General features: G+C 43.4%; 1 protein-coding gene and 1 long non-coding RNA gene across 4 annotated transcripts in view; one reads left to right on the plus strand and one right to left on the minus strand.

The window, feature by feature from the left end:
* The window catches only part of LOC118357604 (semaphorin-4G-like), a 63,266-nt gene that overhangs the window by 7,463 nt on the left and 35,252 nt on the right, over positions 1 to 20,551 (minus strand). Inside the window, exons 5-9 of the mRNA XM_035734888.2 lie at positions 20,397 to 20,495; positions 13,275 to 13,368; positions 13,023 to 13,136; positions 11,446 to 11,600; positions 5,075 to 5,250 (exon numbers count right to left, since the gene is read on the minus strand). Of these exons, the coding sequence (XP_035590781.1) occupies positions 5,075 to 5,250; positions 11,446 to 11,600; positions 13,023 to 13,136; positions 13,275 to 13,368; positions 20,397 to 20,495 (638 nt within the window). The remainder of the gene's footprint in view (positions 1 to 5,074; positions 5,251 to 11,445; positions 11,601 to 13,022; positions 13,137 to 13,274; positions 13,369 to 20,396; positions 20,496 to 20,551) is intronic.
* Positions 300 to 20,405, plus strand: LOC118357605 (uncharacterized). 3 transcript variants are annotated; one of them, XR_004820340.2, is made up of 3 exons: positions 300 to 541; positions 15,743 to 15,857; positions 16,010 to 20,405. It is a non-coding gene; the product is annotated as an uncharacterized LOC118357605 (long non-coding RNA). The 3 variants fall into 3 exon arrangements; XR_004820339.2 differs by lacking the exon at positions 300 to 541 and adding an exon at positions 5,133 to 5,269; XR_008078681.1 differs by lacking the exon at positions 300 to 541 and adding an exon at positions 13,444 to 14,733.

Here is a 20,551-nt window from a genome sequence, read left to right on the forward strand (position 1 = left end):
GAGAGCACCATTCTTGATACACGGTGGTACATTGGCGACCATAGAAATGAGTGCATATAACTCAGAGGTAGCCTATAGGCCAATGCAGGAGTAGGTCTATAACTTCCATTGTCATCTAAGTAAAAAAACATAGGCCTAAAGCCGACAAAATAAAACAGTAGAAAATATCCTAATGAAAATGTTGGTTCTTTCAATCACATTCCACTCTCTACTTTGTTTCTATCTATCTTGTCTTGACTTGAGCTATTGCTAGTGCAGTGCAACATTGTTTCAAATCATCAACTGGAACCAGACGGATATATGGGATCGTCATATTTTGCCCTTTCACAACGAGGCTTGGTGATTATCGAGGCCAGGAGTGTTGGAAAGACATTTCAAATACTGAGGAACTATCATTCGCAATGGATGTAACCATGTGTGAGGTGAAGAGAAAAAGACTGAGAAGCTCGGCTTATTCGTGGTGTACGTGGTTAGTTAAGACAATCAGAAATCAGACATTGCCTAATGGGCACTTTTCCTACATTCGCATGCAGCAGGCCAGGTAGGCATACCTCTCTCTATCCGTGCTCAGGCGGGCGCGCTCAAAATTATGACAGAGAAACCAGACACATGCTCATTGCTTTTCGGAGCACTCCAAACAAAAGACAATGAAAAGATTTACAAAACTCGTAATGGTTATGAAATAAACCAAAACTTGTTTCTCACAAGTATAGCCGGTTGTGAACTCCGCAAACATCCTTTCCACTCCGAGAAATGAGAATGATAAATGACTGTAGCCTAATTAATACATGCATTAACAGAAATGTACGTGCTCGTGTTTCTTGGTTTGTTCATGTATTCATTAAATGTGTTCACTCCCTGTACGTACTTGCTTCCCGACTCTCAGCGTACATCGTTACACACAATGAAACAATAAATAGATTAGCGGGAGATTGCTGAGCCCATTCTGGAGAGTTGAGTGCATGTATTGGTTTATTTAACTAGGCAAGTCAGTTAAGATCAAATTCTTATTTACAATGCCGGACTACGCTTCGCCACACATCCCTCTTCTTCTTGTTGCAATATTTTAAATTATACTCAAGACACCACGTCTTCACACATATTTGAGATACTTTTCACTGACAGACGCAACTCAATCAGCTAGACATATTGCCGCGTGCGCTGCCCAACTCGCGCGGGGGGGGGGGACTATATAAATTGTGTGGCTAAGTCACGTTCTCTTTCAAATGTTTTTATTTAGACAGGAGTAATTATATAATTTTGGCAAAACATCCATTTAGTTTAGGGGAAACCAGCATCCTAACAGTGCACCCGCCAACTTTTCTTTCCAATTTGCAAGAGGCTGAAACCAAATATCTGTATATAATGACGAGATCCTCATGTCCTCCGCCTTAACAATGGGAGTCGCGGGAAGGTTTAGGTCTACATATTATGCCCATAGAAACGCATTGGGCTTATTCTGGACAGATTTTGGCGAGAGTGAGCCCTCTCTCTTCGACTCTTCCTCTCTGCTGAAATATAGAGTCTGGCTTACTCACTCAAGTCACACACATGGTGACAGGTTTAACTCACAAAGGTGCACTTTCGTATGTCACAAATCGGGGGGGGGGGGGGGGGGGGCAAGACAGTATAAGAGCCAGTGAGGGAGAGAGAGGGAGAGTCCCAATACAAAGGAGAAGAGAGCCAGTGAGCGTGAGAATGATATTTTTTGCTGTTTTTACCCTCCATCTGATTCTTAGTCCCGTTAGGACAGTTGGATGCCGCATGACTCTGCATATCACATCACCTTTGTGAGACTTTAATATTCACATGGAAAAGTCCACAAACCCACTCAAAAAAGGCTTTCGGAGCCGTCATCGACTCAGTGGGTTTTGTCCAACATGTCTCCGGACCTACTCACTGCCACAGTCATACTCTGGACCTAGTTTTGTCCCACGGAATGAATGTTGTGGATCTTAATGTTTTTCCTCTTAAACCTGAACTATCGGACCACCATTTTTTACATTTTTAATCGCAACAAATAATCTGTTCAGACCCCAACCAAGATTCATCAAAAGTCGTGCTATAAATTGTCAGCCAACACAAAGATTCCTTGATGCCCTTCCAGACTCCCTCTGTCTACCCAAGGATGTCAGAGGACAAAAATCAGTTAACCACCTAACTGAGGAACTCAATTTAACCTTGCTCAAAACCCTAGATGCAGTCGCACCCCTAAAAACTAAAAAAAATTGTCATAAGAAAGTAGGTCCCTGGTATACAGAACATACCCGAGCTCTGAAGCAACCTTCCAAAAAATTGGAATGGAAATGGCGCCACACCAAACTAGAAGTCTTCCAACGAGCTTGGAAAGACAGTACTGTGCAATTTCGAAGAGCCCTCACTGCTGCTCGATCATCCTATTTCTCCAACTTCATTGAGGAAAATAAGAACAATACAACATTTATGTTTTATACTGTCGCAAAGCTAACTAAAAAGCAGCATTCCCCAAGAGAGGATGGCTTTCACTTCAGCAGTAATAAATTCATGAACTTCTTTGAGGAAAAGATCATGACCATTAGAAAGCAAATTACGGACTCCTCTTTAAATCTGCGTATTCCTCCAAAGCTCAGTTGTCCTGAGTCTGCACAACTCTGCCAGGACCTAGGATCAAGGGAGACACTCAAGTGTTTTAGTACTATATCTCTTGACACAATGATGAAAATAATCATGACCTCTAAACCTTCAAGCTGCATACTGGACCCTATTCCAGCTAAACTACTAAAAGAGCTGCTTCCTGTGCTTGGCCCTCCCTATGTTGAACATAATAAACGGCTCTCTATCCACCGGATGTGTACCAAACTCACTAAAAGTGGCAGTAATAAAGCCTCTCTTGAAAAAGCCAAACCTTGACCCAGAAAATATGAAAAACTATCGGCCTATATCGAATCTCCCATTGCTCTCAAAATGTTTTTTTAAACTGTTGCGCAACAACTCACTGCCTTCCTGAAGACAAACAATGTATACGAAATGCTTCAGTCTGGTTTTAGACCCCATCATAGCACTGAGACGGCACTTGTGAAGGTGGTAAATTACCTTTTAATGGCGTTAGACCAAGGCTCTGCATCTGTCCTCGTGCTCCGAGACCTTAGTGCTGCTTTTGATACCATCGATCACCACATTCTTTTGGAGAGATTGGAAACCCAAATTGGTCTACACGGACAAGTTCTGGCCTGGTTTAGATCTTATCTGTCGGAAAGATATCAGTTTCTCTGTGGATGGTTTGTCCTCTGACAAATCAACTGTACATTTCAGTGTTCCTCGAGGCTCCGTTTTGGGACAACTATTAATTTCACTTTATATTTTACCTCTTGGGGATGTCATTCGAAAGCATAATCTTAACTTTCACTGCTATGCGGATGACACACAGCTGTACATTTCAATGAAACATGGTGAAGCCCCAAAATTGCACTCGATGGAAGCCTGTGTTTCAGACATAAGGAAGTGGATGGCTGCAAACCTTCTACTTTTAAACTCGGACAAAACAGAGATGCTTGTTCTAGGTCCCAAGAAACAAATAGATCTTCTGTTGAATCTGACAAATAATCTTGATGGTTGTACAGTCGTCTCAAATAAAACTGTGAAGGACCTCGGCGTTACTCTGGACACTGATCTCTGTTTTGACGAACATATCAAGACTGTTTCAAGGACAGCTTTTTTCCATCTACGTAACATTGCAATAATCAGAAATTTACTGTCCAAAAATTATGCAGAAAAATTAATCCATGCTTTTGTTACTTCTAGGTTAGACTATTGCAATGCTCTACTATCCGGCTACCCGGAAAAAGCACTAAATAAACTTCAGTTAGTGCCAAAAACGGCTGCTAGAATCCTGACTAGAACCAAACAATTTGATCATATTACTCCAGTGCTAGCCTCCCTATGCTGGCTACCTGTTAAGGCAAGGGCAGAGTTAAAGGTTTTACTGCTAACCTACAAAGCATTACATGGGCTTGCTCCTTACCTATCTTTTCAATTTGGTCCTTCCGTACATACCATACACATACGCTACGGTCACAAGACGCAGGCCTCCTAATTGTCCCTAAAATGTCTAAGCCAACAGCTGGAGGCAGGGCTTTCTCCTATAGAGCTCCATTTTTATGGAATGGTCTGCCAACCCATGTGAGAGACGGAAACTCGGTCTCAACCTTTAAGTCTTTATTGAAGACTCATCTCTTCAGTAGATCCTTATGTAGTAATTTGTGTGTCAGGGGGCTAGTGTCAGTCTGTTATATCTGGAGTATTTCTCCTGTCCTATCCGGTGTCCTGTGTGAATTTAAGTATGCTCTCTCTAATTCTCTCTTTCGGAGGACCTGAGCCCTAGGACCATGCCTCAGGACTACCTGGCATGATGAATCCTTGCTGTCACCAATCCACCTGGCCGTGCTGCTGCTTCAGTTTCAACTGTTCTGCCTGCGGCTATGGAACCCTGACCTGTTCACCGGACGTGCTACCTGTCCCAGACCTGCTGTTTTCAACTCTCTAGAGACAGCAGGAGCAGTAGAGGTGCTGACCTGTTGCACCCTCGACAACCACTGTGATTATTATTATTTGACCATGCTGGTAATTTATGAACATTTGAACATCTTGACCATGTTCTGTTATAATCTCCACCCGGCACAGCCAGAAGAGGACTGGCCACCCCTCATAGCCTGGTTCCTCTCTAGGTTTCTTCCTAGGTTTTGGCCTCTCTAGGGAGTTTTCTCTAGCCACCGTGCTTCTACACCTGCATTGCTTGTTTGGGGTTTTAGGCTGGGTTTCTATACAGCACTTTGAGATATCAGCTGATGTAAGAAGGGCTATATAAATACATTTGATATCAGCACAAAACATAAACACCACTGCTGCCAGCTACTCTATACCTTCGCTTGTCCTTCCCATTCATACGTCCCGACTGCAGCCTCTCAAAAACGACTATCTACTTACACTAGTCAACAGACAACAAATCTCTGCATACTAAGTTGTGAGTGTATGACCATACAACAGTATCAAGCCAGTGGCAGTATGGTAAACAACTCGCATTAGTCCATCCTCTTACCATTCCAGGCCAAAGATCCCGTAGAAGACGGTGCTGTGTATGTCTCGGCCCTCCAGTACGAAGACACTACGCAGCACATTGAGGTGTAGCTCGTAGTCAGGAACGGAGCACACCAGCCTGGCCTTCAGGAAGGACGTCCACTTCCTCTGCAAGGTCCTCTGGCCCCCCCAGTCACCCTGGAGGGAAGAGAGCGAGGTGAGAGATAAACAGGTCATCAGAGTCACACAAACACACATCAACACAGGTTCTCTCATGTTCATACATACCTATACCACGCACTCATACGTTATACACACAGAGACAGGTGCACACACACACACTAACACAACCACAACTACACAATAGAAGCATTACCAAGTACCACTGAATGAGAGTGTTTGGTTCTGGCTCAAAGTGTGCCTACTTGAGCATATTTACTCTAATTGCATTTCGGGCAGCAGCAACAACAGCATAGGAGGCGCTCGGAGGCGATGGCATTGAGAAAAAGCCTGAATAGACAGATTGTGCCCCTCATTTAGAGCAGAGACTTCTCGTCTCTTTGTTTGTTGGGGTTTTAATAGATCACCACTGGGCACACATTGTGTGATTCAATGTTGTTTCTACTTCATTTCAATGAAATGTGCCCAGTGGGTTGCTCTTCATTTCTGTTTTTACATAAAAACATATTTCTACCCAGCCTCAGTACTTTATCCTTCAGACAATACAGTAGTCACAGTAAACAAAGCAAATTAAACAAACACAAAACAGCACACGTTACTCATACAGTACCAGTCCAACGTTCTAGAACACCTACTCATTCAAGACCTTTTCTTTATTTTTTTTTACTATTTTCTACGTTGTAGAATAGTAGTGAAGACATCAAAACTATGAAATAACACATATGGAATCATGTACTGTAGTAACCAAAAAAAGTGTTAAACAAATCAAAATATATTTCAGTTTTGAGATCCTTCAAAGTAGCCACCCTTTGCCTTGATGACAGCTTTGCACACACTTGGCACTCTCTCAACCAGCTTCATGAGGTAGTCACCTGGAATTAATTTCAATTAACAGGTGTGCCTTGTTTAAAGTTCATTTGTGGAAATTCTTTCAGCTAGGGCCGATAGCTTTTTGGGCTGCGAGCCAAATAGGCCTGCCTCAAGCATGGACGCCACATCTGGCAACTGGGTGGCTCTGCAGTAGACCGTACACCGTAGATGCTGGTTGCCGATGGAAAGGAGGTTGGGGATTTGCTGAGAAGCAGACAGACCTGTGGCACGCCTCCAGTTGTGGTCTGGCTAGCGACTAATGTGAACTCTGTGTCTGCGGATCTGTCGCCGCCACAACTGTCATCATCATGGGCGACTGCCACTGTGCCATTGGGGTGAATCGAGCCCACCCCCAGATTTAAATCTGCATGGGCTGCTGTGGCCCAGTTAGGGCTGGATCCATCACATTCTACCCCCCACCATCGCCACTACCACAGAGCAGACATGTCCCCATTTCCAGAAAGCTGAATTTTTGTATATAGAGGTACTGCAAGCATGAAACAATGGAGATTACAGTTACACCAGGCACAGCCAAAGAGAGAGGAGGAGGAGTGAAAAAAACAGCCTTCTGTATCTCCAGGAGTGGTTTCTGGGCATGCTGATCTCCAATGAAATGAGGTGGTGAGAGAGGGAGTGGGAGGAAGAGAGGGGGAGAGGAGAGAAAATGACAGACAGAGAGAGAGAGAGAGAGAGAAAGGGGGAGAGAAAGAAAGACTGCCATTGGAGCAGGTTTGGGTGGGCTTCTACTCTGCCTGGCAACAGTGGCACACCAAGGAACCCCTCAGAAAGCAGCCGAGATGGCTGGTCTGAGGCACTGCATCACAGTGCTAGCTGTGCCACTAGAGAACCTGGTTCGAGTCCAGGCTCTGGCGCAGCCGGCAGCGACCGGGAGACCCATGGGGTGGCTCACAATTGGCCGAGCATCATCCGGGTTAGGGGAGGGTTTGGCCGGCAGAGATGTTCCTGTCCCATCGCGCACTAGCGACTTCTGTGGTGGGCCGGGAGCAATGCACGCTGACAGGGTCGCCAGGTGTAAGGTGCGTCTGGCTTCCGGGTTAAGCAGGCGTGGTGTCAATAAGCAATGCGGCTTAGCTGGGTTGTGTTACTGAGGTTACTCACCACAAAATCTACTTAGCGGAGCTGGATCCCTTCATCACAGGAGCCCTTTTTTAAAAAAGACATTGCTGGAGAAGAGGAAGGAGAGCTGGGGTTCTAGTCCGATTAAGGAAAAGGTCAAACCACCCTCCGCTTCCTACTATTTTACATGCTAATGTACCGTCTCTGGACAATAACCTTTGTGAGATCAGAGCGCAGATGTCCTACAAGAGAGAGATATGAGCGACTGTAACAATCTGCTTTACAGAGACTTGGCTGATGGAGGAGGTGCTTGATCAGGCTATACAGCCTGGCAACATTGGGGTTTCCATACATCATGCAGACATGGAAAAATAACTTTGTGGGAAAAACCAAAGGCGGAGGAGTATGATTCATGATCAACAACTCATGGTTGGATTGTAGAATTGTAGGACTGTACAAACCCTTAAGAGTTTCTGTTCCCCTGACTTGGAATACCTCACAATCAAATGCCAATCCAATTATCTCTGAGAAAATTCACAGCTGTTTGTATCACAGCTGTGTACATCCCCCCCTTAAGCCTACACCACGCTGGCACTCAAGGAATTACACAGGACTTTGAACAAATTGGAAACAGCATATCCCAAGGCCACATCTGTTGTAGCCGGGGACTTGTAAGGAAAATTGCCTTGAAATTCCACCAACACATTTTTTTGCCCCATTCGCGGGAAAAATACATTAGACCAAATCAAATCAAATGTATTTATATAGGCCTTCGTACATCAGCTGATATCTCTGTGATATTCTGCTGTACAGAAACCCAGCCTAAAACCCCAAACAGCAAGCAATGCAGGTGTTGAAGCACGTTGGCTTGGAAAAACTCCCTAGAAAGGCCAAAACATAGGAAGAAACCTAGAGACGAACCAGGCTATGAGGGGTGGCCAGTCCTCTTCTGGCTGTGCCGGGTGGAGATTGTAACAGAACATGTCCAAGATGTTCAAATGTTCATAAATGACCAGCATGGTCAAATAATAGGTCTGGGACAGGTAGCATGTCCGGTGAACAGGTCAGAATTCCAAAGCCGCATGCAGAACAGTTGAAACTGGAGCAGCAGCACGGCCAGGTGGACTGGGGACAGCAAGGAGTCATCATGCCAGGTAGCCCTGGCATTGTTATTCTCTTTTCCAAGATAGATACAAAGCCCTCCTTCTGCAAATCAGACCATGGCTCCATTCTGCTCCTCCCCACCTATAGGCATAAGTTAAATCAGGAAGCACCCGTGGTAATGTCTGCTCATGTCACGTCCTGACCTTAGTTCCTTTTTATGTCTCTATTTTGATTTGGTCAGAGCGTGAGTTGGGGTGGGCATTCTATGTTTTTTTCTGTGTTTTGTACTTCTATGTGTTTGGCCTGGTATGGTTCCCAGTCAGAGGCAGCTGTCTATCGTTGTCTCTGATTGAGAACCATACTTAGATAGCCTGTTCCCACCTGTGTTTGTGGGTAGTTGCTTTCTGTTTTTGTGTCTGCACCAGACAGAACTGTTTTGGTTGTTCTCATTGTTGTTTTGTTAATCAGTGTTCAGTTCCATTAATAAAAGGATGAACACGTACCACGCTGCACCTTCTTCCTCACCTTCTTCCACCAACAGCCGTTACAGTTCAATGCTGGTCTGACCAACCAGAATCCATGCAACAGGATGGTTTTGATCACGCGGACTGGGATATGTTCTGGTCCATCTCTGGGAATAATATAGACGAATACACTAACTCTGTCTCTGGGTTTATTGGTTTGTTTGGATCCCTAGAAGTCCAGCATCCCAGAGTCGCGTCTTCACTGTTGACTTTGAGATGGGTGTTTTGTGGGTACTATTTTATGAAGCTGCCAGTTGAGGACTTTTGAGGCGTATATTTCTCAAACTAGACACTCTTATGTACTTGTCTTCTTGTTCAGTTGTGCTCCGGGGCCTCCCACTCCTATTTCTATTCTGGTTAGAGCCAGTTTGAACTGTTCTATTTCTCAGAACAAGAATAGACTGACGAGTTTCAGAAGAAGTGCTTTGTTTCTGGCCATTTTGAGCCTGTAATCAAACCCACAAATGCTGATGCTCCAGATATTCAACTTGTCTAAAGAATGCCAGTTGTATTGCTTTTTAATCAAAACAACACTTTTCAGCCATGCTAACATAATTGCAAAAGGGTTTTCTAGTGATCAATTAACCGTTTAAAATTATAAACTTGGATTAGCTAACACAACGTGCCTTTGGAACACAGAAGTGATGGTGGCTGATAATGGGCCTCTGTACACCTATGTAGATATTCAATTAAAAATCAGTTTCCAGCTACAATAGTCTTTTACAACATTAACCTCTTGGTCTAAACTGTATTTCTGATCAATTTGATGTTATTTTAATGGACAAAACATTAGCTTTTCTTTCACAAACAAGGACATTTCTAAGTGACCCCAAACTTTAGAACTGTAGTGTAGGTAGAGTTTTGGGGCTCCCGAGTGGCGCAGTGGTCTAAGACACCTCATCTCAATACTAGAGGCGTCACTACAAACCCTGGTTTGATTCCAGGCTGTATCACAACTGGCTATGATTTGGAATCCCATAGGGCGGTGCACAATTGGCCCAGCGTCGCCTGGTTTAGGGTTTGGCCGAGGTAGGCCGTCATTGTAAATAAGAGTTTGTTCTTAACTGACTTGCTTAGTTAAATAAAGGTTAAACAATAAAAGGGCGGGCTTCTGAATCTGGTTGGCGGTTGCAGTTCAAAAATATATCTACTGTTTATTACACCAATAATATGTTCCTTTATTTTTATTACAATTTTTTTCTTTGCTTCCTCTTGGGCCCCGGCAAGCCTCTGCATTTGTCCAGCCCTGAATAGGACCCCAGTTATCACTCAACTAAACAGAGTGCATACCAATAGTGTTGGGTCTGTGACATCCACTTGTATTGGTCATATATTGTCCTCCCCAACCCTCTTTTCACACTGCTGCTACTCTCTGTTTATTGTCTATGTATAGTCACTTTATTTATATATATTTTTATATTTAACATTTATTTAAATAGGCAAGTCAGTTTTAAAGAGCAAATTATTATTTACAATGATAGCCTACCGGGGAACTGCCTTGTTCAGGTTAACGGCCTTGTTCAGGCACAGAACGACCAATTTTCAAGCAAGAGGAAAAACATAATTCAGCAGTCCATTAACCAGTTGTTGTGTATAAGTCTGTGTGTGTGCTGAGGAGTTGACGCTACGAACCCACAGGCGTGGCTCTCTGATGACTTCCAGGCTTTTGGGAGGGAGGGTGTACAATGAGCCTGTCATAGCGAATGTAAGCAATGTCCCCACACATTCTGGCAGTTTTAATGGATGGGATACGTTCTTTCCTCTTCTGGCGCACAGCTTCAGGATAGTCCTCATTGAGGAAGATGTACGTTCCTCTCAAGTTCTTGGCTCTTTACAGAACAGCTACCTTGTCCTTGAACCTTAGGAACTTGAACACTATCGGCCTGTGCCTGTCACCTGGGCCAGAGGTGGGGTCTACAGGTGGGGTCTACAGTCCCATCGAGCTGACCCTGGGAGAACTGAACACTATTCTTCAGGTCCTAGAACTCTCTGGTCAGATCGTCCATTCTTTTATTAGTTGACTCAGTATTTGGACACACCTGAAGTTATTTTCTTGTTGTTGTGACAAAAGCTTGTCGAACTATTTTTGTTAATTTAAAAGATCCTTCACCTGTGATAGAGAGACACCACTGTCCTCAATGGTATTCCCAATGGCTTTGGTCTTTGTCATGGTTGTGATGTAGGCTAACGCTGGTACTCCACGCAGTTCCAGACAGCACAGCTTGCAGAGCCGTTGGAAACAGCAACAAACAGCTGGGATTTAAACAGCCACAAGCCACGTGAATATCCGCGGTCCCAGCCACAAGAGCTATCCGCGTCGCGGGCTGTGTTCAAACTGTCAAGGAAATCTGGCTAGCTGGATATGCTTCACCAAGCAGCAGTTCTTCAGACCTTAGGGTTTGGTTTGGCAGTACGTGTGTAATTGGTTCTTCAAGCTTCTGAGATTGAGGTGAATCCCACATGTGAGATCTCACTCATAATATCAGAGAACCTGGGTTACGCAAGTAATCTTGAGGTTCCTTGTGTTTGATACCGTTACATTCATTCCATTACAGCCATTGAGCCATTTCTCCACTTTCCCCCTCCATTGAGTTGGGCAACCCCTAATGCCATAACACATGTCCCCCTTCAGGCCTACCTTGCAGATGCGGGCCACCCGTGCCACCCTGGTCTGGCTGGGGTAGGCCATCTGCTCCTGGCTCCTCTCTGTGAAGAAGAAGTAGATCTTGTCGTCGTCGCCCACTGAGCTGTTGACACTCTCCTTCAGCAGCGCCGAGCCCACAAAGTCCGCCTCTGCTCACGCAATGACAAAAACAGATCATCACACTGTGTACATTCTGTCCAACTCCTGGCAAAGCACATACTATGGAGAGATTCATGTTAATTGTCATCATCATACCATACCACCTACTGATACAGAGATAATGTAGGTGGAAAGCAAGGATAACCACAGTATATGAATTAGAGTATGCTAAGGTGAAGGCAGAGCTTGTATTATGAAGGAATGACTATTAAATGCCCTATGTTTTCAGCCAGTACTTAGTACCACACTTGGGATCAAATAATTAGATTTATAATATTTACTGCATTTTAATGACTTTCATATACATTTCAAAACAATTACTTGGACAACGTTAATTTGAAAATACAAGTAGTTCAATATTTCCGGAATGTATTTGGAAATTGGAATGTATTGTCATGTATTTACAACGAACTACCGGTATTTGAAGTAATGTATTTTCAAATACTAATACTTTACCCATTGAAGACCCCACCCAGTTTGACTTGCATGTTTAGGTCAGCCCAAGGGGACCCCGAAAAATAGAAATAGTTGTATGTAAATATGCATGTATTTGAACCTAGGTCTGCTTAGTACCATATAGTTGTAGTATAATGAATCAGAATTACAGATTACATTGGTATTCCAAAATTGCATAGCTGTACAGATCAAACAGGACCACAGTGCCCGGTTCAGGGGCGTATGCATGGGTGGGTCTGGGTGGACACAGGCCCACCCACTGGGGAGCCAGGCCCACCCAATCAGATTGAGCAAAAACAAAAAAAGAATACATTATTATTTACAAAAATGCTTCTCCACACATCAACAAATTTCTGGCTATGCCCCTGGTCCGGTCTGGAGCGTGAAGTCAAGAGCTCTGTTGGTCAGCTACTGCGTAGCAACCTAGTGATGCCAAAACCCTGGTCTGCCCGAGAAAGCCTATATAAATTACAATCTCCCGAACACATTTTTTTTTAGATGGACGTTTTGGGCTCCCCAAGGTGAATTAAGTTCATTACAAATTGAGACATTTAAGTAAATAGTGATCCATTCTGACCACAACATTTGTCGTCACGCACGACACACGACAAATGTCGTCACACACAAATCACACAGACCAATCACGGGCCAGCAGGCTATGAGAAGGCTCCATAGACGTTAAGGTTAACTCTATCAGGCAGGATGAAAATGACTATATCGACCTTAATCTTTTGCGAGTTATGGCCACTTTCATCATGATCCTTAGATAGTTTTTGGTGCCATTCAGCCCCATTCAGCAATACGGCACGTTTCAAATTCAAATACTTCTGCCGATCAGGAGAAATACGCGGATGACGTCAGCACTGTCACTATCTACTGGTTTTAATGTATATGGGAACAAACCACAAAATGAAACCAATGTCTATAAGATAACGGATGGGTCAGCCTCTCTTTACCCAGCAGCCATCTGGTGGGGGCCTCCTCTGTCCTCAGAGTGGGGAAGGGGAAGTTCCGACGGACATCCGGAGAACTGCGGAACTCATACTGGGAGGCTGAGAACATCTCACCGTCTGCAATCAGGACCAGAGAGATGGAGGGATCAAAGAGAGAGAACACAGAACAGGGGATAGATGAGTGTCTCTCAGTTCATTCTGAGTGGTGGGTTAGGGCAAAATAGTGCAGCCCAGGGGGTAGATTAGGGTTCTTACCCACAAGGAGGCCGGTGTAGCCCTTGGCTGGGTCGTAGGGACACCTGTCCCTGCCCTCTTCGAAGCCAGAGGAGAAACTGAAGCGTTCCACGTCCTGGTAGAAAAGAGAAGAGAGAGGATCAATAACTACTGTAGAGGAATATAAATCAAACCATAAATCAAACCATCACCAAAGCAGGTAACCCAGCATTCTAATAGAGCACTTCAGTATGAATCATAATACCCATAAAACCTAGCGGTCAAATACGGAAATGGTTCCAATCGATTTTACATCCTTAATTTTCCCATAAGGGAAACACTTAAAAGAATCAAATCAAAGTGTATTTGTCACATGCGCCAAATACAGTCAAACACAGTGAAATGATTACTTACAAAATAAGGGCTGTGTTTTATGTATTTATTTAACTAGGCAGTTAGGAACAAACTCTTATTTTCAATGACGGCCTAGGAACAGTGGGTTAACTGTCATGTTCAGAGGCAGAACAACAGATTTTTTCCTTGTTAGCTCAGGGATTCGATCTTGCATCCTTTCAGTTACAAGCACAACGCTCTAACCACTAGGCTACCCTGCCGCCCCTTTTGTGTAAGCTTAACCTGGCTTCTGTGGTCGAAAAAGTACCCAATGTCATACTTGAGTACCGTAATTTCCGAACTATAAACCGCTACTTTATTCCCACACTTTGAACCTCGCGGTTTATACAATGACGCGGCTAATTTATGGATTTTTCCCGCTTTCACAAAATTCATGCCGCCAAAATACTGAGCACCGTCACATAATGTGACGTAAATCGAGCGCGCTCAAACTTCCCATCATTCTGATTACGGTAGTAATGTTGTCACCCTCATCATGGCAAAGACACTGAGAAATGCATATGATGCAGCTTTCAAGTTGAAGGCGATCGATCTGACTGTTGGAATAGGAAATAGAGCTGCTGCATGGGAGCTTGGCCTTAAATGAGTCGATGATAAGACGTTGGAAACAGCAGCGTGAGGAACTGACTCAGTGCAAAAATAAAACAAAAGCTTTCAGAGGGAAGAAAAGCAGATGGCCCAAAGTATTTGCAGCCACTCGACATCAGTGTAAATCGTGCATTTAAGGTGGCGCTCCTTGTTCAGTGGGAGGCTTTGGTGACAAGTGGGGAGAAATCCTTCACTAAAACGGGCCGCAGGCGAAGAGCATCTTATGGTCAAGTCTGCCAGTGGGTCCTGACAGCGTGGAGCATTGTCAAAAAATCCACTATCATCAACGGGTTTCGAAAGGCTGGACTGCTGCGTGTTGAAGGGGCAGCATGAGCTCAGCGGGGTATTTGCCTCCGGATGAAAGTGAGGAGAGCGACAATGAAAACGATCCAACATCGGATGAAGCAATTCTGAGGCTTTTCAACTCCGACACCGAAGGAGATGACTTCAGTGGTTTCAGTGCACAGGAGGAGGAAGATAGTGACCAATGACTTTCTTGGTAGGCTACTGTTTTAATTTTTGTTACAAGCCGTGTTTCGTTAAAGCCTATTTTTTTTTGTTACAACACCGTGTTTCGTTTAAAGGCTGTGTAAAGTTCATTTATTATAGACATGTGCGGCTTATTTATGTACAAAATACATATTTTTTAATAATTCAGTGGGTGCGGTTTATATTCAGGTGCGCTTAATAGTCCAGCAATTACGGTAGATACCTTAATAGAAAATGACTTAGTAAAAGTGAAAGTCACCCAGTAAAATTATACTTGAGTAAAAGTCAAAGTATTTGGTTTTAAATATACTGAAGTATCAAAAGTAAATGTAGCTGACGACCCTCCCAACTCCGCCCACCGGCATCCTAATAAGGAAACAAGAACAAAGAGAGAATACAGCAGACAGAGTGGGAGGGTCGTCAGTATAGCTACAAGGAAAGGTAATGTAACCTTATTTAGTCCTATTTGCATTGGTGGGTTTTAAATGAATTGTTATTCACACATTTGTTTTTGAGGTAGAAATACTGATGCCAAATTGCCAACATTACTCCAGAACCAATGGGTGAGCCTGAGTCTTATCAACTCTTATCACCTCCACTAGGAAAGCTGTTTCAACTTCCTGTAATATTTCAGTCATTGCAGGAAGTCCAGAAGAGCAGGAGTGCGTGAAGGGTTTTGTCCCAGCCCAACTCTAACACCTGATAATCAACATAACAAATCACAACGATAGGCTATGATTTCTAGTCAGGTATGCTTTGTAATCAGGGATGGCAGCGTAGCCTAGTGGTTAGAGCGTTGGACTAGTAACCGGAAGGTTGCGAGTTCAAACCCCCGAGCTGACAAGGTACAAATCGTTCTACCCCTGTCGTTCTACCCCTGAACAGGCAGTTAACCCACTGTTCCCAGGCCGTCATTGAAAATAAGAATATGTTCTTAACTGACTTGCCTGGTTAAATAAAGGTAAAATGAAAAATGAAATACTGTAGATGTTATATATAACGCATGCTCCACTCTCAAGTTGAACTTGTTGACTGATGCCAAGGCGGTGGTTGCGAAGATGAAGGGAACAGCTGCAGACCAGAAGACTGTAGCCAAGGCATCACTGGTCCACACCTGCCCTGTCCTATCTATTTGTAAGTTAATGTACTGGCCTCTGTGGTGCACATTACAATATGTGTTGTAATTTGTTGCATCATATTGCTTAGTTTATCATTTGTGTCAACTTTGAATTCAATCTTAGCCACAGATTGTTAACGTACTTCATTTTGTACTTTACCTTTTATAGACATTCAAGCAACACTTTGAGAGCATGTATCTGTAAGTCTTCAATGGTCCCAGTGCTGGTTGATGTGCAGGCCTAAGTGACCACACAAATGGAACTCCAGCTAGGGTAAGATTCTTTCATCATTCACACACAGTAGACATAGTCCATGCTTTTGTCACTTACAGGTTAGACTACTGCAATGCTCTACTTTCCGGTTACCCGGATAAAGCACTAAATAAACTTCAGTTAGTGCTAAACACGGCTGCTAGAATCTTGACTAGAACCAAAAAAATGTGATCCTCTTACTCCAGTGCTAGCCTTTCTACACTGGCTTCCTGTTAAGACAAGGGCTGATTTGAAGGTTTTACTGCTAACCTACAAAGCATTACATGGGCTTGCTCCTACCTATCTTTCCAATTTGGTCCTGCAGTACATACCTACACTTACGCTACAGTCACAAGACGCAGGCCTCCTTACTGTCCCTAGAATTTCTAAGCAACAGCTGGAGGCAGGGCTTTCTCCTATAAGAGCTCCATTTTTATGGAATGGCCTGCCTACCCATGTGAGAGACGCAGACTCTGTCTCAACCTGGCCGGTTCCCCTCTCTCCACTGGGATTCTCTGCCTCTTCTCAGCCTCTGAGTCACTGGCTTACCATGCCGTTCCTAGGAGGGGTGCATCACTTGAGTGGGTTGAGTCACTGACGTGATCTTCCTGTCCGGGTTGGCGCCCCCGCTTGGGTTGTGCCGTGGCGGAGATCTTTGTGGGCTATACTCGGCCTTGTCTCAGGATGGTAAGTTGGTGGTTGAGGATATCCCTCTAGTGGTGTGGGGGCTGTGCTTTGGCAAAGTGGGTGGGGTTATATCCTGCCTGTTTGGCCCTGTCCGGGGGTATCGTAGGATGGGGCCACAGTGTCTCCCGACCCCTCCTGTCTCAGCCTGCAGTAGTTTATGTGTCGGGGGGCTAGGGTCAGTCTGTTATATCTGGAGTATTTCTCCTATTTTATCTGGTGTCCTGTGTGAATTTAAGTATGCTCTCTCTAATTCTCTCTTTCTCTCTCTCGGAGGACCTGAGCCTTAGGACCATGCCGCAGGACTACCTGGCCTGATGACTCCTTGCTGTCCCCAGTCCACCTGGCCGTGCTGCTGCTCCAATTTCAACTGTTCTGCCTGCAGCTATGGAAGGAACCTTGACCTGTTCCCCGGACGTGCTACCTGTCCTAGACCTGCTGTTTTCAACTCTCTAGAGACAGCAGGAGCAATAGAGATACTCTGAATGATCGGCTATGAAAAGCAGAATGACATTTACTCCTGAGGTGGTGACCTGGTGCACCCTCAACAACCACTGTGAGTGTTATTATTTGACCCCGCTGGTCATCAATGAACATTTGAACATCTTGACCATGTTCTGTTCTAATCTCCACCCGGCACAGCCAGAAGAGGACTGGCCACCCCTCATAGCCTGGTTCCTCTCTAGGTTTCGTCCTAGGTTCTGGCCTTTCTAGGGAGTTTTTCCTAGCCACTGTGCTTCTACACCTGCATTGCTTGCTGTTTGGGGTTTTAGGCTGGGTTTCTGTACAGCACTTTGTGACATCAGCTGATGTCAGAAGGGCATTATAAATACATTTGATTGACATAGTGTCAACAAAATGCTGTCTTCAATGCTTAAGGCCAGGCACCACACCCTCATAGGGTACTTTCCCCCCCTTAATCATATCACAATCAACTTTTACCAGTTAAATGTAGACACAAATGTATGAATATTTTATATGAAACATTTCTGAAATATGTTATTAAAATATGCAAATATTTTCATATCGCGCAAATCCATTTTTCAGGACACTGGATGAAGTCAGACTAAATATTTTGATTTCATTTTAAGACACTTCATGATGGGACTTGTCCAGAGCAGATTGTGGATAAATACATTTTTAATCTTTCTATCTGTAAAAATACAAAAGACATGTATGTAAAATGCATTTTGGCATATTTTTCCAAAGAAAATCATCTATAATAAAAAAAAAAAAAAAAAAGTATTTCAACAATTCCCTCTGGGTAGGTCTGGAGAATATATCTATTCAGATGCTTCTGAAGCTGAGAAAAATTAGTTGATGTGTGGGAAGAGTCTGCCCTTCGGGAAATTGCAGTTAAAGACAAGTACACTGAATTTCGACTACCAAACGTCTATTCAGAAAGGGGAAAGGGCAACCTAGTTGCCTAGTCAGTTGTTCAACTCAATGTATTCAACTGAAATGTGTCTTCCACATTAAACCCAACCCTTCTGTGACCCAATAACCATCTGTTCAAAGTAAGTTACTAATATAGACCAGTTTGTAACAATCTCTATGAAATGGGCATTTAAATTGTGTCATTTAATGTAGTGAGACTTCAAATCATTGATGTATCTCAATTTTTTAGGTGTTTAAAATTCATTAAAATGTTGAAGGTAGTATGATAAACTAAGAAAATATACATTTTCATCAAGTTTTTGTCATTTTTATGTTTACTTTTTGAAAATACTAATATTAATGGACCAAAATACCAACAAATCTCAAAATTGAAAGGTAGATGCAAGAATGTCATTTCATTCTGTGGTGACTGGCCTTAAATTCACAGATCACCGCACCTGCCCATCTGTAAACAGCCCATCTATCTCCCTACCTCATCCCCATACTCTATTGATTTATTTATCTTGCTCCTTTGTACCCCAGTATCTCTACTTGCACATTCATCTTCTGCACAACAATCACTCGTGTTTAATTGCTATATTGTAATTACTTCGCCACCATGGCCAATTTATTGCATTATCTCCCTTATCTTACCTCATTTGCACACACTACTGTATATATACTTTTTCTACAGTATTATTGACTATGTTTTGTTTATTCCATGTGTAACTCTGTGTTGTTGTATGTGTCGACTTGCTATGCTTTATCTTGGTCAGGTAGCAGTTGCAAATGAGAACTTGTTCTCAACGAGCCTACCTGGTCAATAAAAAATAAAAATACATGTAAAAAAGTGATATTGTGTATGGCTCAATATGTTGAAATGCTGTGATCACTCATCGCCTTTAATGTTGTGATTCACATACACACAATGAGCATGATATGAATGCTGCAACTGACAGAATGACTACGCTGAGACCCCGATTGCGACTGGACATTGGGCGGATTTTTGTGACAATGACCTAAAAAGGGGTGGAGAAACACACACCCCATTTTATGTTTATTCCATGACCAACCATCCCTCTAGCGACCCCTTATTCCAGACTATGCCATTTATGCCCGACGGTCCCTCGAACTTCGCACACTTTGGAACTCTCCATCTTGTCTCTTCTAAACCCACCCTACCTTCCCAATTTCCCTATGCTGCTTCCATCACTACTACTTTTGATTTGATTACATCTGTTTCTGCTACCTTTGTTTTTGCCTGTGTAATGCAGTTCTCATGCTGGTCACAATTGACAGCAGCAACACGGACCCGTCAAATTGACAAGATGGGTGTTGACACAGCTGCGTGTAGGCATGGCTTCCTTGTTTTGAGTCGGTTTCTCATTCTGCTGGTGTTGAGCTAGTCTTTTAGATTAAACATACCTTACACACCCAGTTGTTTCTCCATTTGTATCTCACCCACCAAAAATCACAACATGCCGTTTTACATGTTGTTATTAGTGCTGGTCTAATTCCTCAAATGGAAAAGCAGGAGAATCTGGGCTCTCTCGGATATGTTAGTAATAATAATTAATACCGTGCTCTTCGATGTCCCAGGTTCCTGGCATTGATGAATAAATAATGTAATTTTTACTTCAAGTCAGATATGTTATGTATGAAAGGCATATGTACGCATTGTTTACTATTTTGATCTATTTAATTGATGTAATTGTTCGAGTGGCCTAGAATTCGTAGCACATTGTAAATATCTGACTGCTACTAGGTTAGTATTATGTACAAGACACAAGACCAAATGCATAAATAAGACAACAAATATTAGTTAAATAAAATATCGAACAGTAAATGAAAATGTTCAACATATCTTTCATCTTGGATCAAGGAAGCTAGTAGCCAGCTAGCTGACAGCAAAGGTGTCAACTACAGATGACGTGCAGGAGCTTGCAGGGATTTGTAGTGTTGCAGGACGTCTCATTTGATGCTAATTAGCATTTGTCCGAGAGAGATTTACGCTGTTATCAAAACATCACACCAGGGAAAGCCTACATGAAACACAGACCTTGTTTGAAGTGGTCCCCGTAGGGAAAAATGGATGGTGAAAAAAGATTTGGATCCATTTCTGTGTTTGACCACTAGTTTCTATGGGTTTTATGACGTGTCCACAGTGGGGCTCTATGGGCAGTTTGTTGGGAGCCTGAATGTAAACCAGGGAATCCCGAGCAAAAGGAAGGACAGCTCTTACTATGTAAGCACAGAGGGGCCTGAAGGCGTGCGTGCCACAGACGTACAGGTGAGTCTCATTGTACCTCTGCAGGAAGCGGATGTGATTGTAACAATCTGTCTGTAGGAGAGACACAACAGTGTGGTTATACATCTATACAACATCCACCTAATCTT

This window comes from Oncorhynchus keta, chromosome 24, assembly GCF_023373465.1.
Source record: "Oncorhynchus keta strain PuntledgeMale-10-30-2019 chromosome 24, Oket_V2, whole genome shotgun sequence".
In the NCBI taxonomy this organism is placed as follows: domain Eukaryota; kingdom Metazoa; phylum Chordata; class Actinopteri; order Salmoniformes; family Salmonidae; genus Oncorhynchus; species Oncorhynchus keta.